We start from the raw sequence: 17,799 nt of genomic DNA, 5'->3' as shown, positions 1-17,799 counted from the left end.
AGTGCAGAAATATAGACGTGAGGAGAGAAAATGCAAGCAGGATGAGACCATGTATAGAGCTCATGGGAGAGAGTTTTAAGTGCAGCAAGATGAGAGACGGACCTTGAACAGAGGCAGAAGGTAAGGGCTTACAGGCAGGAAACAAAAGCACAGGTGGAAGAAACTGAGAATGAGAGAAACAGTAGTGCAGGGGAGAAACAAAAGGTAGGGGAAACAGAAGGGTAAGTGTGAGACAGAAGCAGGGCACAAATCAGGGGTACACGCAGGTACACAGAATTCCCCCCACTATTTTCACAGAGTGGACGCCGTCCCCCTGCCAAGAAGTTGGGCCCCACAGAAATATGCTGAACTTCTCCCTGTGTAGGACATCGGGGCACGTTTAGCAGCACCTGTACGTTGTCGCCTTTCGATTCCCAGCAGCAAAGTGCAGGCAGTGAGGGGGCTTTTTTTCACCTCCAGCTGGGCCGAAGTTAAGGGGCCCATCAGGCCTCCTTTTGTTTGTATATGCGCATGGAACCTCACACTTAAATGTAAATTCCACAGAGGGGAAACAAAGGTACACAGCTTGTTATTGCTTCACAGGTACTTAAGCCAGGCATGCTTTTGCCTTTGTTCAGTCCTTGTATATGAGAGATGCATGCACTGTAAGAATGTCAGATGTGTTGGTCTAGCCCAGTCTTTATCAAATAACAATTTCAGAAGAACTTTTTTTTATAGCGCTACGCAACCCAATACAGGGTGTAAGAGCTCTTTACATAACATACACATTATACATTATACATTGAAATGGGTAAATCAATGTACAAGATTTGTTACATGAGGCAGGGTTACAAGGTGTGGGAGTCATACGTCCTTCATAGCTCACTATGCTATATTACAAGGATTACAATGTATAAACTGCAGGGAACAAAAGAATCTCTGTGTTAAAAACAGTAACCCACTTTACTATCTACTTAAAATACAAATCTGTCATCTGCATGTTAAGTGATCTGCTTTGCAGGAGACACATTAACCGTTCAAATCTGGGACTTCAAATCACAAATCTTTCCGCGAAATGCGTTAAATTCCAGAGTTCTCACCATTATTACTATTCCCAGAGATTTACTGGCCACCTTTATATCAGATGCCTTAACCCAATCAAATATTTTTAAACGTAGACTTTGCAATAAATTAAGCATAACAGATCTAGTGCCATGCTACTCCTTGTTGCCAATTTCTTTGTAGCATGGATAAAAAAAATAAACGTATTCATTGAGGCACAGATTTAGCGTCTGGATTGTGCGCCTGTTTTAGCATAACTGACGCCAAATCTCATTTGTTAAATCTCATAATGCTCTTAAATGTACTCCCGATATACCTAATAATCACATGTGTGAGGTCTTCATATCTGATGTCACTTCTTGTGTGGTCACTTCCAGTGGGATCACTTCCTGTGATGTCACATGCAGTGTCATACGTCGTGACATCATGCGCAGTCATGGCATGCGTCATGATTTCACATGCATACTGCCTAACCTGGTTCGTCCCCCCACTTCTTTTTTTAGGACATGTGCCCTGGACAGGAGGTCAGGGGAGTGATAGACCGGTATGGCAGAAGGGCGCAGTGGAGACAGAAGCATGGGTAAAGATAAAGGCAGGGAGAGGAACAGAATAGGAGGGGAACGGACAAAGGTGCAGGGGTGATAGAGAAGCACGGGTAAAGATTCAGAGGTAGAGACAGAAGCACAGGAAAGACAGGAAGGCAGGGGAGAAACAGCAGGTAAATGGGGGGAAAAGAAGGGCAGGGGTACAGACAAACACGGGTAAAGACAGGAAGGCAGGGGGAGAAACAGAAGGGCAAGGGGAAAAGCATAAGGGCAAGTGGAGTGAAAGAAGGGCAGGGGAGAAACAGGAGCTGGGTTAAAGACAGAAAGACTGGTAAGAAACAAATGGGCAAGCAAAGGGACCGATGGGCATTGAGGAGACAGAAGGGTATGGGGAGAGAAGGTTTTAAGAAAAACAGAATGCTGGGGAAGAAACAGGCGAGGGGAGAATCATATGGTTGTTGAAAGAAACCGAAGGGAAGGAGGCAGTACAGAAGAAGGGCAGTAAGAAAAGGTTAGGGTATTCCTAGTGTTCCATCAGCATCAGCAAAAGGCTTCACAAAGTGCAAAAGGTAAGACCTATTGGCTTTGTCAGTGCTTGTTTTTTAAAACCTAATTCAAGGAATCAGACGAAAAATACCCAGTTTTACAAAGGGTATGACATTTGACTGCATCAGATTGAAGCAAGGTTAATATTCTTCAATTGCTTCTATATTTTCGTTGAAAGCTCCAAAGTATGCAGCAGATAGTGGATTATGCGGCTAGTGCAGTAAATTCACATTTACAAATAAAAACTACGACCACGTAAGGCAATGAAGCGTTTCCAATTGCCCGGATTACAAAATAAAGGCAATTCCAAAATTATAAATTATTATAATCAGTTTCGAGTGCCTGAGCAGCGTGCAATTCTCCGAGTTTGATCTTTATGCGCTACTAGGAGTTGTTTGACCTGTAAACCTAAGCACACCGTTTCAACCTTCAATGCCCTTCCTCGTGTCACGCAGCTGCAGCTGTGAGGTGTGATTATCTGTGGGGCGGCGCCATGGGCGAGTCAGGCGATCCACTCTGACAGCTGATGTTGCACATAGCTGAACTGTGAGTCAGGCGCTCGTGAGAAACATGCTCGTGTTAAAGCACAAACCGGGCGGAGACAACAGCCACGGCCTAAAAGTAAACATGGCCTTTGTTCAAGGTACAGAAGAGAAACACTATCCACGCCTCCCACGAATGAAGGGATGGAGCAAGGCGTGATGATGGAAGAGACAACAGAAAACCCCAAGGGGCAGAGGAAGGTAAGTGGGAAGCAAAAGAAGGGTACTGAGAAAGATTGAGCGAGATAGAAAGGGACAGGCAAGCACAGGAGAAATAAACAAAAATATAAATAGCAACTAAGCTGGACAAAGAAAAACAAAGTAATAATGGACAGATGATAGACCAAGAGAGAGAGACAGAAATGAGTAGAATAAAAACAAGAGAAAATATTGAAGGAAACAAATAAAATAAAAATATTCAACTCTTTACTGGATTAAATAACCAAATCAATTATTTCCTGATCTGTCAAATATAACATTTTGCACTAGATTGAAGTATTCTCCTAAAATGATATTGGGTGAGAATTAAGATTCCAAAACTCTTGAAAGATTCTTGAAAGCCCTACGTGGAGATGAAGCAGAGGCAAAATACCACCTGCTACATCTTGCAATGATGGCATCACTTTTCCTTTGTATTCAAATGCAAAATAAATGGATTTAGTCTTTGCTATTGTGTAAAGCACCTAATAAGATTACTGTATAATCAATAAAGCTCATAACGTAAACACGGTTTCCATTAACAAAGCAATAAATAAAGTAATTATATACAGGGCACAAGTCGCAAAAAAAGAAGTGGGGGGACGCTGTCACCGGAAGTGACGTCACGACAAGAAGTGACGTCACGAAAGGTGACGAGCTCCTCGTCCCAGAGAGGCCAAAGAGTGAAGTACAGCTGTTTGGCAGGGGGGATGGCGACCCCCCCCCCCCCGGTAAAATAAGTAGTGGGACACCATCCACCCGCGTGGTATCCTGACTCAAGCCCTGATTATATAGCTTTTCACATATTCATGCTACCAACGATCAAGTGAATAGACAGAACCTTGCAGGATAACCAACCTGCACTAGAGAAATAGGTAAAAGAAACTGCTCTAGGCTACCTGTGCTTTTTTGGGGTAATTACAGTTTAAACGTCACTCCCACATACTACAACACAATCTGAATCAATCTCACAAATACATAATTGGGACGACACAGTAGGACAAATCCCCACCATAAGATCCTTAACAAGATGTGGCTTACAGACAGAAAGAGATCAGTCAGAGGGCATGTTCGCATATGACTCGATAAAATCTCCCCAGAATAAAAATGGTGCACAAGCAGCTATCTCACCTTGCTGACTTTCTTGCCGGCACCTACAAACTCGATGTCTCCATAGGCGTCCGTTGCCTCTTCAGTTGTGTGCTCGTGCGTGTCCCACTTGCTGACAATCGCTGCTCCGAAGTTATCCTCCATCGCTATAGCCACATGCTTGTTCCTGGGGGCACCGCATTGGCAATGTGGCACAGAACTGAGGAGTTAAAAACAATATCCAGATAAGAACATAAATCCCCTTAATTCATACTTAAAGACAGGGCACAAGTCCTATAAAAAGAAGTGGGGGGACTGATAGTAAGCAAATGACTTCATGACGTCACCTGCTAAACGTGTCCCGGTGTCTGAAATTTACACCGGGACACGTTCAGTGTATTTCTGTGGGGCCCAGCTTCTTGGCAGGGGGCGGCGGGCACCCTGTGAAAAGAGTGGGGGGACGCCGTCCACCCGCGTGGACCCCCGACTCGAGCCCTGCTTAAAGAGCAGTACCAAATTAAGACAGACAGGCTGTGGGAGGACAGTGGAGAAAATCATCCAACAAGACTTTGGGCCTGATTTAGATCTTGGGGGATGGGTTACTTGGTCACAATTGTGACATATCCAGTCAGCAGAAATATAACTCCTATAGGATACAATGGGATTTATATTTTGGAGGGTGGGATATCCGTCACCATTGTGATGGAGTAACCCATTTGCCAAGATCTACTTCAGGCCCGGAGTCTTTACACCGAGTGCTGCTGGTTTGGAGGCGACTGCTGTTGGTGCAAGTGGTGGGTCAGTGCTCTCACTGTGTAGGCTTCCGAGGCCAGAAATGGATAAAGATGCCTCTGGTACCACCTAGTCACTGGTTCATCACCACTGCTCCATCCATATATTGAAATATCCACAATATGTGGACTTCTCACTTCAGAGCATCAGCAGATGAGGATGCTCTGATCAATGGAAGGGTTTCATAAGGTGTGGCAGGAAGCATCGGATCGTAAACATCGCTACCTTCTGTGGCAGACTGCGAAGACCGATTAACTTAAGTCCAATCTAAAGACAAGGGAGGAACTCCTGAGGCCCGCCGGCAACAACCAAGGGTATGGAGTATCTCATTAGAGTCTACTGCTGTATAGTAGGGTCCAGCTGCTACTGTTGTCCAATAGATTACCTCTGGATCCCATCAGGATGCACTGCTGTCTAGGGGAGCATAATGGCATAGTGATGCTTAGTGTAGTATATCTGGGGCTGTATGAGGTTTACAACTATTTAGTGATGCATCTCGGGGACTGTGAGGTGTACATCTGTCTATTGGAGCATATGCGCATTCTGCCCCTTAATGGGGTATCTGTAGGACCCTATGGGTATACTGCACTTCAGTAGAGTATCTCAAGGGCCACTTACTTTTGCATTTGAATCAGCTGGAACATAAGGGAGGAGTACTGGAAGGAGGAGTATGGAATCTCAGGAGCATTTGTTACCTTTGAGGTGCACTGCTGTCAAGTGGAGCATCTGTGGGGCTCTATCCACATGTACTGCTATCTTGTGGAGTAACTTGGGGGCCCTATCAGTCCATGCAGGGTCAGAGGGGAGTCCTGTCCAGCGGAGTACCTCTGGATCTCTATGAGGCATACCGCTCTCCACTGAGTACCTATGAAGACTATCTGTTAAATCTGCATTGAGTAAAAAAGACTTAGTCGGGTACATGTTTTATTTATGTGATGTAATTACCATACAGCCAAACATGCTACTTTCCAATTGCTTCTCAGAACTTTGTAGTATACAAAATATGCAAATGACGTAGTTACCTCCGGGGTCAATTTATGGGATTAGCCTAGGTGAGAATTAGTGTTAGTAATGGGTTTATTTCAATGCAGTAGGGTGGTCTTCTATGTTAGAGTGGAGTTTGGCAGCTATTCTGTGGAGGATATTAAAGCGAGAAGTGTTAAGTGATGGTATAATGAACTGGGTAAGCATCCAGTAGGCTATGGTCTACCTGTAGCTGGTGTAGGGGAGAGTCAAAATCAGATGGTCTTTACTTATGGTGACCTCCGTTTTAAATCACGGAATAATGATAGTCTTCATTGTGGATAGATTCCTAGCCTATGGTCCTGTACATAGGAATCTCCCCCTATGCCTCCGTCATCTAAATTTCAGGAATGTTGCAGGTGTCCACTGTACACAAGAGCCAGATTTTCAGTATAGACAAAAATTGTACCATTTAATTGTATAGCACATACATTTATTCCATAGCTCATGCGGATACTATGAAAATTTGTCATGCCCTTATAGACAAATGTTGAATACTTTTGAGGTAGATGGTCTGTGTGACCAGTGATCACACTACCCTGGACAGGATGCAATGAGTGGGAGGAGATTCTACAGTAAGAGTAGTTACCAACCCCAGCGGAATGCACATCCGCAGGAACACCGCGGCTGACAGGCCAAAATGAGGTATTGCACATTGAATAACCGCTTTGTCTCACTTGTAATCGGCATGTGAGAAAAATCCTGCCCACTGACTGAGCCAATCATATTGAGGGCCAATGTGTAGCAATTTCCCAACATAAGCATATGAGCGTTGGTCGACTGTGGGGTGAAGTACATAGAGCATACGCAACATGCAAGTGAGCGGAAAAAAGCAAGAGATTCAAATAGGGACGAACAAGTTGCATATTGTGCCATGTTGACAACAAACTTTGTAGCAAAGAGTTTGCTAATGTTCAGGGATAAACATTTTTCAAGGGAGTATCTTTATCCGGCACGGTTAGCGGTGTTTAATTTATGACAGTGGCTGCAGGGGATTGGGACATTTTTCATCATCAAACATAGCTGCAAAGTAAGACACAGTGAGAGAGACAGAGAGAGAGAGACAGAGAGACAGAGAGACAGAGAGAGAGAGAGACAGAGAGAGAGAGAGACAGAGAGAGAGAGAGAGAGAGACAGAGACAGAGACAGAGAGAGAGAGAGAGAGAGAGAGAGACAGAGAGACAGAGAGACAGAGAGAGAGAGACAAGTGAAAATGAAGGAAGATAAATACAGGACCACAAGAAAATAGTGTCAAAAGGAGGAATTAATGAATTAGTGTTTTTGTAAAGCGCGACGTTCACTCCAAGGAGCATCTTGGCGCTAGTGGAAAAGACTTAGAGAAGTCTGTGGTAGGAAACGGCTGAGGATACCGTTTGGGAAGAGTGTCAGATAAGAGATAGTACAGTATTATGTGGGGCGGCGAAGATCCATGTCTTTAACAAATTTCTGAACCGGAGTTCACATTGTTCAAGATTCAACTGAGAGTGCGAGGTATTCCAGGCTTCAGTTCCTAGTACAGCCATAGCCTTTCCCCCTCTCAATTTCAAACAAAGGTAGGGGGTGCTGGGAAGTTTCCAAAAGATGACCGCAAGAGGCGTTGTATTGTATATGGACTGGTTCTGGACCTTAGATATATTGGACCGTTGCCTTGGTGGCGTTATAAATGAATATTAGAATTTTGAAAAGGATCCTTTTATGAATTGGTAGCCAGTGCAGGATTTTGAGTGCTGCTGCTGAAGAAGAGCCCTTAGGTAGCTTAAGCACTGACCTAGCTGCCGCGTTCTGGACCACCTGTAGTCTTTTCAGAACAATTTTATTTGCTACTGCATACAGACAGTTGCAGTAGACGACGGGACAGGATTAGTGCTGCCACTATTGCCTTCCTAGCTCTCATACGAAGTAGATCGAGGAATTTTCTCAAGATTTTTATTGTGTGGAAGCACATACCTGCCACCGCAAGGGCTTGCTTGTGGAAAGATGGTGAGGGATAAAACTTGATCCCTAAATTCCGCACAGTATCTACTGTGTTTGGGGGCAGAACCGTATTTGATGGCCACCATTGATTAGGCGTGAAGAGGTTAGATTTTCCAAACAGTATGATTTCTGTTTTTTGGCTGTTACATTTAAGATGGTTATGCTTCATCCAGTCCATAACTGCAGTTAGACAGTGATGAAATTTCTCTTCAGCCACTGTTGACTTCTTGTCCAGGGTAAGAATTAGCTGTGTATTGTCTGCGTACGAAATATTTGATATCAAAAGTGTCCATCAAGGTGAGCAGCAGTGTCATATAAAGATTGAATAACCTCGGGCTTAAGGATGAGCCCTGAGGGACCCCTGATGACAGTTGTCTTTCTGTGGATTTGTGACTACCAAGAGTAAATATGTTACGCCTGTTCTCTAGAAAAAATGATAACCAGGTGAGCGCCTTTTTGGTAATGCCACCATTTGCTAGCCTGTCGCAGAATATCATGAAAGACCATATCAAAAACAGCTGATAGGTCCAACAGAATGAGTACCGCGTCCTTGCCCTGATCCAGGGCAAACTTTAGGGTTTCAGTAGTGTTAAGCAGCACTGATTCTGTTGAATGGCCAGGTCGAAAACCAGATTGTTTAGGGTGTAAAATATTTTCTTGCAGCAGAAAGTCATTTAGTTGTTTGTTTGCCACCTTCTCCACTATTTTACTCAGACACAGTAGCAATGAAATAGGCCTAAGGTTGGAGAGGGTGGTGATGTCCTCAATTTTCTTTTTTTGTAGGGGTTTTAACGCCACACTCTTCCAATTGTCCAGTATGCTTGATAACTTAAAGGGGGAACTATTTGATTTATAGTTGGGTTTATGATATCCACAAGTGCGTGCAGAATTTTTGGAGTGCAAGGATCGAAGGGTGAGCATAACTTACAGGAGAGATTAGCTTGCCTAGACTGTTCAAGACTGATCTCCTTGAAACATGTGAATTCTCTTCTGGTTCCTGAGGATTGAGATTCACTAGACGAGGAGAGTTTTTCTGTGAAGTCTTTTTTTAGGTCTATGATTTTATTCTCAAAGAATTCTGCAATTTGGTCACATAGTCCCTGTGACGGCAGAATTTCCTGTTCGAGTATGTTAGGATTCATATAAGATTCCACAATATTAAAATGGTTTTCTGCTGCCCTATTGATTTGATTAGAATAGTGTGCCTTCTTTTCAATTTTAATTTGGTGATGGTATAGTCTGAGAACTGCTTTAAAAGAGAAGGTCATCTGATTTATAGTTCTTTCGCCATATTCTTTCCAATTTCCTGCATTGGCCTTGTAAGTCTTTTAGGCGGGGGTGAACCAGGGAGCAGATTTTTTATTAGAAGTGCCTTTTCTAGGAGGGGCAAGTGGGGCCAAAGTATTAGCCAAGGATGTCATCCATTCATTGAACCGGCTGTTGTCAATCGAGGGATTACCCGTGAGGGTAGGTTTACCCGCTTCTGCAGTGGATAGTAACTCGGGGTTGCTAAGCATGTTATTCCACTTACGTCTCAATGTGGGTCCGGATTGTCTAGGCAGGAATAAAAATGAAACATGCAAGGTAAAGGTCAAGAGAGAAGAAGCGTATGGAGGTCAAAGGAAAAGGCCTGCGGTGTAGTCAAGACTCGCTGTGTTTGTATTGGTCAAACCGTTGGACCAGTGCACTTAATTTGTGTTACAAATTTAAGCATTGACCGTCAGGCTAGTTCTCCAGCTAATCAAATAATGTAACAATTATTGACACGTGTCCCTAGAACCACAGTAACCAAGCATTACTGCAATCTCACTGAAGTCCTGAACCTCCAAGAAAGGCTTTGACTCTTGGCGTTAGGAGGGCGAATAGTTAAGAGTGAGAACTGGATTTAAGGTATGGCAGTCTTTACTCCGTCTGTGAGGGTGGTGGGTGACAGGATGTTATGTATGCCACCCTCATGGACAGGAGACCGCCATATTTAGAGCTCACTCTCAAAGTGGGAGTCTGTTTATGAAGAACAATTAACTAATGATCCCCACTCCCAAGGCAGTATTTCTCCCTGGGCTGGGGGAATGGGGCCATTTTTATTTTTATGTTTTTCATCACCAGGTTTCTCTGGCAATGATGGACGGGTAAAAAGGCAGTCAACCCTAATAAGGGTGGGAGATCAGATGCCCTTAAGTCGACGTCCAACACGTCGTCTGGTAAGAATAGGTTTTCCGGAGACTGAGCCAACCGAGGCACTGTTGACAAATAGGTGATGGTCTGCCTAACTCTAAATAAGGCTGGTGTACTCTAGATCAGGCCCTTATTAATTTAGGTCGATGTCAGTCATAGGCTCATGTACAAATAAATATGAATGATGCACAGTAAATTCAAAGTCCAGGCCCTGCTTTGACTTTATAAAACGTCCTTAACTTTTGTTATACTCAAAAGCACATTAAAACTAATTTTGCCTTGCAGAAAGTTCCTTTTTTAACATAACAGTAAAACAATCAGACTCTTTTGAGGTTGCAGCACGTCAAATACATGTATTAGTAATTCGAGGAATAGAATGGTGTTTTAAAGTTGTATAATGCGGCCTAAGTAAAATGCTTGCTCCATGCAAGTGAGTTGGAAAGTTCTGCTTGGCGTTCAAATCTTTTAGTCTTCTTGTTTTAGATGTGAGGCTTGGTAAGACAGAGTTCCTCAATAGGCTGCTCTCTGACCACCCACTGTCAGAGCCGGCCTGGGCTTATGGCAGCTGCAGTAGGTGTGCAAATTTGATGTAATTGGCTTATGCACTCAGTCACTAATAACACATTCAGCTATGGTCCTCGAGCACAAGGGGTAAACTTTAGATCATGAAAAGCAAAGTGTAAGGCATACAGTCTTATGAGAGACAGTCTCCTTGATTGGGTGTGGCGATGATATGCAACACAGAAGTGTGGTGGGTCACACAAAGTATTGCAGGTTACAAAAATATCGCTATTCACAAGGGTGAGGAAAAATATCCCAGGCAGCCATCGTTTTGGAAGTGGTTTGAACTGGGAGTTTTTGTTGGCTCAGTGGAACCAGCTGGCAGCTTTTGCACAACCTATATATCTCATCTCTCATGGAGACATTGAGAAATGCTTGTACCCTGCCTTTGTCCAAGTTAGTTTCTGAGCAAGGCTGGGCAACGGAATCAATACTGTTTCGGCCATTCTCTTTTTCCAGGCATTGGCCTGCCCACTAGGGTTTAAAGCAGCTGTGACTTTATTTCTTGAACTGAATAAGGCAGATTCTCAGTATGCTAGACAGCCTGCTCCCCTTACTTCAGGGCTCTACAACCGGCCTTTAGCTTCAGGCCTTGGGTGTGGCCCTGACTCTATGGGAGGACAGGTAGGTTTACTGCCCCTGATCCAGTGCCTTCTCTGAGCAAGTGCACAATGTTTCTGATTGAAGTCAAAATGTGAGCTTGATATGAGACTCATAAGGCCAGATGATATCCTCCACTAGTGACACTTGATGCTGAGCCAACCTCTCACTTAGATCTTGTGAAGATCTTGATATTTTGGAGGGATCCAAACAAGGCTAAGTACATATTTATTTAGTTATGGTTCAGTTCTCTGGTAATTCTCACGTCTAGTTCTCTGGAGTAGGTAACTACAGGGTCACCGGATTCGCTTAGACAAAGATCCAAAGCCAGGTCTGCATCATACAGTGAACCGCACCTATGTTTCCTTGACTCTGTAGGAGGGAGTGTGCAGGAAGCCATAGTTTATCTCAAAGGGGTGTTCATTTGTAGGAAGACTGATTTTCTGCCAGAGTAGTGTGATAACGTGTACAAACCGAATATAATATCTCATGCAAAATAGGTTAACAGTGCAAACTGTAATCAAGGCAGTGGAAACACACAAAATGCACTATCCAACTATACCAAATGTAATACAGTAAACAATTACTAAACCAGTAAGCTGCAGTGAGAATGGTGATCTTGGTTGGAAACTGGCAATCACACAGAGCCGGTTGCAATAGAACTATACAGTAATAAAACCAGGACCCCTGTATAAACACAATAGATATTGTTCGCAAACAGTTATTTTTCACAACACTCTTGTTTGGGAAGTTCAGGACTCACCTGAAATCGAAATGTTAAGGCACCAGTGCATTGCAGTAAGAGAGTTTTGCAATTACAGGCACGTTATGCAAGTCCATTTGTATGATTCTATGTGCATATATATGTGGTATTTATATAGCAGAACCCTAGCTGAAATGCAAAGGAGCACTGTATAGGGCCAGCAACATAGTTAAATTGTGACTGGAGGTAGCAGGTTCCTAAGAATGAAAGAGAACTGTTACTGCACTTTAGCTCGTTGCTTAATTGGAATAGGGTTGGGGCAGTCTTCATGGATACGTGGAATGTTGATCTAGATCCTGGGTGTGTAGATGGAGGAGAACTGTTGCCTTGTTTTTTTCTCTTTTGCACGTCTTTATCTTTAGTCTGATGGTGCACTGGCTGAGATCTGCTGATGGCCAACGGGAATTGTGAGCTCGTCAGCCAGACAACTAGAGCTGCTGTTCCTGGTGGCATTGTAGATGATGCAGTTGGTTTTCAAGATTGTTTGGGCTGGCATTGAAGAACAAGTTACTTACCTTCAGTAACACCTTATCTGTTAGACTATATCTAGCCGCAGATTCCATTCCTTTAAATTTCCCAGGCATCAAACTGGATCCAAAAGATTTTCCATAAGCAGGTGGCGTCGTTCAGCTCTGCCTGCGCCGTTGCCATCGTCCGTACCCAAAGTGAAGTCCGCGGCACCTATATAGGCACCACCCAGGTGCGTGACATCAGTTTCTTTTAATGACTTTCCCCCATAGCAGTGCAAATCCATGAAGAGCACGGACCACTGATGTGGAAAACTAGGGCCCTGAAAGGCATAAGCCCTGTCCCTAGAAATCAGTTTGCAGAGCGGGGAGGATTGGTGGGTCGGTAAGGAATCCATGACTAGATAGTCTGTACCAGATAAGGAGTTGCCGAAGGTAGGTAACTTGTTCATCTGATGGAGAATTCTAGCCAAAGATTTCCTACCTTTGAATAGATACCACAGCAATACCTCCCCTTAGGTGGTCTGCGGACCGATTTCCCACAAGGATGTCTTGCAGGACCGAACTGGCGAAGTGCCCATCTCTATAGACCAGACTGTTACGACAGTAGTGTTTGGTGAGCGTGTGCAGGGAAGCCCACGTTGCTGCTTGGCAGATGACTAGAACCAGAACTTGTGCGTGCAGCTTTAGCTCTGGTGGAATGGGCTCGCAAACCTTCAGGAGGTAGCTTTATGGCCAGTGCACAGCAGATTTTGATGCAAAGTATGACCCACTTATAGTTGGTCCACTTCTGCGCAGCCTGACCCTTCTTCACACCAACATACCCCACCACTGTGCGCGGTCAAGGTAGGGTTTTTGGGTCCAGAAGGTGAATTTGCTCCTCTTCTTTAGAGTGGCGTGGTGAAGCATAAAAAGGTAGGCAGGGTGATTGATTCGCCTACATGAAATGGGATGACCACTTTTGGTAGAAAGGAGTCCGCCATGCGAAGCACTAGTTTGTAAGAGTAGGCTGAGAGGTAAGGTGGCTTGCATGACAAGGCCTGCAAGCTCATTTACTCTACGAGCAGATATAATCGCTACAAAAAGCCGTTTTGATTGTCAGAAGCCTGAGGAGACAATTACAGAGAAACTCGAAAGGAGCACACATTAAAAAGTAAAAACCAGATTATGGTTTCACTGAGGCATAGTACAAGGTGAAGCCGGGGAGAGATGGACCAGACCTTTTAAGAACCTATGTACAATAGGGGGCTTGAACAATGAGGGTTGATCAGGCAGCCCCCACACGGGAGAAAGGGCAGATAGATAGCCCTTAAGAGTTCCCAGAGCAGAGCCCTGCTGAGCAAGGGAAAGAATGAACAGTAAGACTTCAGAGAGGGGAACAGAAGGTGGGGGTCACTGTCTTTTTCTGCACACCATGCCACCATTTCTAACAATGGCAGGCATATACCAGCTTGGTTGAGGGATGTTTAGCTGCCATTACAGACTTCGGGAGAAAGGTCAAAGGCTGTCAACTGTTGCCACTCAATCTCCATGCAAGAAGGCAGAGAGTGGACAGGTTCAGGTGGAGAACTGCTGTTGTGACAGAAGATCCTCCCAAAGGGGCAGCCTGATCAGAGGATCGATGGCCATGCTCAGTAGCATAGGATACCAGACTCTCGGTGCCCAATCTGGAGCCACAAGGATGACTTGTGCCCAGTCATTCCTGATCTTCTTGAGAACTCTGGGCAGAAGTGGTATGGACGGAAAGGCGTACGGGAGGCCTGAGATCCACTTGAGGCAAAAAGCATCTCCGAGCGAGAGTCGCCCTGGAAATTCCAGCACGCAAAACTGCTGAGATTGCACATACTCAGCGAAGTCAAACAGATCTAACCAGGGCTTTCCCACTGTTGAAAGAAACCTTGCACAACCTCCGAGTAGGGACACCATTTGTGATCCGCTAGGCATCGACGGCTGAGTTTGTCTGCTCTGGCATTGAGAGAACCAGCCAGGCGTTAAACCACCAGGGATATGTCCTGCTGTTCCGGCCATGTCCAGAGGCACAGGGCATCTTGACAAAGGGGCCACGACCCCCTTTCCCCCCAACCATGTTTGTTGCAGTACCACATGGCAGAGGTGTTGTCCATGAACACTTGTACCAGCCTTCTATTGATGGAGGGTAGAAAGGCTTTCAATGCAAATCGAATCGCACAGAGCTCCAGCAGGTTGATGTCCGGATCCCGCCGGAGACCATAGTACTCTAAGCTCCACCTCTCTCAGATGACCGCCTCAATTCCCAGGAGTGATGCATCTGTCAATACTGTGAGATCTGGCTGGGGAATAGAGATGGGTCTGCCTCTGACCCAATCGCGGTTCGTTAGCAACCACAACAGATCTTTCGCAGTTCCCACTTAGATCAGGACCACATCAGAGAGGTTCCACTGATGCTTTGCCCATTGAAACTTCAAGCCCCACTGCAGAGCTCGCATATGCCACTGGGCATCAGTTACCGACATGATGCAGGTGGCCATGGGTCCCAAGACCCTCAGGGTCTGCCTCACCTAAATGCAGGATAGAGGCTGAAACATCGGCATCGTAGCCTGAATATCCTGGACTCGCCGCTCTGGTGGATAAGCCCAAAACTGCACTGTGAGCAGAACAGAGCCGATGAAAGGAAGCGTCTGAAAGGGAGTCAGCTGTGGTTTAGGCATGTTGATAGTGAACCCCAGCGAGTGCAAGAGGTTCGCCGTAACCTGGAGATGGAGAGTGAAGACGATAGCCTCGGGCGAGCTCCCCTTCAACAGCCAGTTGAGGAAGGAGAAGACCAGCACTCCTGACCTCCGCAGATGAACCGTAACCTCCGCCATCACCTTGGTGAATACCAGATGGGCGCTGGTAAGGCCAAAGGAGAGCTGAAAATGCTTGTGCCCTACCGTAAACCGGAGACAGAGCTTGTGGGCAGGCAGGATGGGAATGTTGCAGTAGCCGTCCTGCAAGTCCAACACTGCCATCCAGTCTCCTGGGTCCAGGGCAGACAGGACTTGAGCCAACGTGAGCATTTTGAATTTCTCCTTCTTGAGGAATAAGTTATGGTTCCGCAAACCTAGAATAGGACAAAGGCCTTTGTACTTTTTGGGAACCAGAAAGTAGCGGGAATAGCAACCTCAGCCTACTTCTGGCACCGGAACCCTCCCTACTGCTCCCTTGGACAAGAGAGTCATGACTTCCTCACAGAGAAGGAACAGATGATCATCCATCAGCCAATTGTGGGATGGTGGCATGGAGGCAAGGAGGGAAGGGTTGTTGCAAATATTAGGGAGTAGCCTGGTCAGACAATTAGCAAAACCCACCTGTCCAATGTAATGGACTGCCAGTGGGGAAGGTGATGGGAGAACCCTGCTACCACTGGATGCCCATGGTGGTTCGGGAGTAGATTAGGAGAGTTTGGAGGCTGCAGCTGCTGGTGGGGGGGGGTAGTGGGCTGACGAGATCACTGGCTACCGGACACATGAGGTCTGTGAGCATCGCAACCTCAGCCACGCAGAGGCTGGGGAGCATGCGTAGCTCAGTGGCTGGGAGGGAACGGGCATGCTTGGTAAGCCCCTTCCATAGCCACAAAAGGTAGATTGGGGGTGACGTGGGCCATAGGAAGGACCAAGGACTTGGCCGAAGCCCAATTCAATTGAAGTGATCCAGTGCCAAATCCACCTGGACTCTGAAGAGACGCATGCCATCGAAGGGCATGTCCATAAGGGATGCCTGGACATCCCACGAAAAGCCAGTAGTCCTCAACCAGGCATGGCACCTCAGGGCCACCGGTGATGAAACCGCTCTGCCCAGTGAGTCAGTCGTGTCCACATCGGATAGTGAACTTTGCTGCGTCTCTCCCATCAGCAACAGCATGAGAGAGTACTGCCTGGGCCTGCTCCAAGACCTGTGGCAGCACTTGCACAACAGTATCCCACAGATTGTGGTAGTAACAGACCAATAGGTATGTGTTCACAGACCGCAATACCAGTCTGGCGGAAGAAAACATTTTCTTCCCCAAGGAGTCCAGCCTCTTGAATTCCCACTCTAGGGGTAGTAGGGAATGGGTCATCGGATGTCGAGTCTTGGACCACCAAGCTGTCTGGGATAGGGTGCTGGATGAAGAAGTTTGAGTCCCCTGAAGTGGGGCAATGGAGGCAGGCAATTGTATTCACAGGAGCCACGGTGTTGGGTTTGGGCCAAGTACACAAAAGGACATCAGTGAGAGCTTCATTAAACAGGAGTAGTGGTTCGTATGTGGAGACTCCCGGGTGCAGCACATTGGTCAAGATATTAGTCTGGACTGTCACCGAGGGCAACTGAAGGTCATGGACCTCAGCCGCCCTCCGCACCACCAATGCTTGGAGGCTCCCTCCAAAGTAGCTAAGGTAGGGGGAGAGAGAAATCAAGTCCACTGGCTTCACTCAGTTCCTCACACCACTCCATGCTAGGGTCATCCTCAAATGGCTGGTATTCCCCAATCTTCCCCAACTCCTGACTCAGTGGAATAGGACTCCGGCCCTGATCTAGGAGGCAAGGTTCCAGTTCGTGCCATAGTTGGCGTTGAGCGACAGTCATCCAGCTCAGTATCGGAGTCTGGGATCAGGATGGGGATGACACCGCCAGTGGGTGGCAGCACCAGGAGTGTCAGGAGCGGCATCGGGGGAAGGTCGAGTTGGTACAAGTTGGAGTGGGACGACCTCTGGCTCTGCGACCACCCCCAGGACTTTCCTCTCGATCGGGACCTCGAGTGACGTGGTGTCACACGCCAGGCCGCCATGAGCTTGAGGGAACACTCCTGCATCGCCTTTGGATTCTTGGCATGGCAATCTCTACAGACACCTCAGGCACACAAGGTGTGGGTCCGTAACCGACATCATCTGAGGACAGGCTCCACAGGGCTTAAATGTTTCTTTTTTAAATGACACAACTAAACACCAATAGGACAAGCCTCAAAAAAAGACTGGGCAAAATGTCGATACCATCAAATCAAACAGTGACGGAGGGGTAGCTCTTTTCTGAATCAGCACTGGCTGGCGCGGAAAGAAAAGAACTGATGTTAGCACACCTGGGTGGCACGGACATCACCTTCAGTGCAGATGCCGCCAATGATACACGAGGAGCCGAATTAAGCCACCCAACGGCACACAAGGGTACTGCTCACAGTAAATCTTCCAGATCAAGTCCAACGGCTGAAAAATTCAAAAGGTATGGAATCTGCGGCTAGAAGTATCTATCAGACTACGTTCTCGAAGCCATCGCTCTTGTTAGTGGAGAGTGGGATAAGAGAGCGCAAAACACTTTGAATTGATCTATCATTAACAAACCTAAATATTTAGTAGCATGTAAACAACACAAATCAAAAGCAAACTCAAATAACTACAGTGCTGAGGACATTTCCCAAGGTAGGGGACTTTGTGTCAATGTTGTGGACACCTAGTAGCCACACTGACCACATGAATATAGGACCACCAGGCTCC

The 17,799-nt window shown here is 46.0% G+C and overlaps 1 protein-coding gene across 6 annotated transcripts in view; it reads right to left on the bottom strand.

Moving 5' to 3' along the window:
* The window catches only part of TRPM4 (transient receptor potential cation channel subfamily M member 4), a 369,304-nt gene that overhangs the window by 193,105 nt on the left and 158,400 nt on the right, over nt 1-17,799 (bottom strand). For all 6 annotated transcript variants that reach the window (XM_078655174.1, XM_078655175.1, XM_078655172.1 and 3 more), the window contains exon 3: nt 4,004-4,181. In XM_078655174.1, the coding sequence (XP_078511300.1) occupies nt 4,004-4,181 (178 nt within the window). The remainder of the gene's footprint in view (nt 1-4,003; nt 4,182-17,799) is intronic.

This window comes from Lissotriton helveticus, chromosome 7 (genome assembly GCF_964261635.1).
Source record: "Lissotriton helveticus chromosome 7, aLisHel1.1, whole genome shotgun sequence".
NCBI lineage: Eukaryota > Metazoa > Chordata > Amphibia > Caudata > Salamandridae > Lissotriton > Lissotriton helveticus.
Note: the sequence above shows the minus strand (reverse complement) of the source record. Positions and strands in the feature narration are given on the sequence as shown.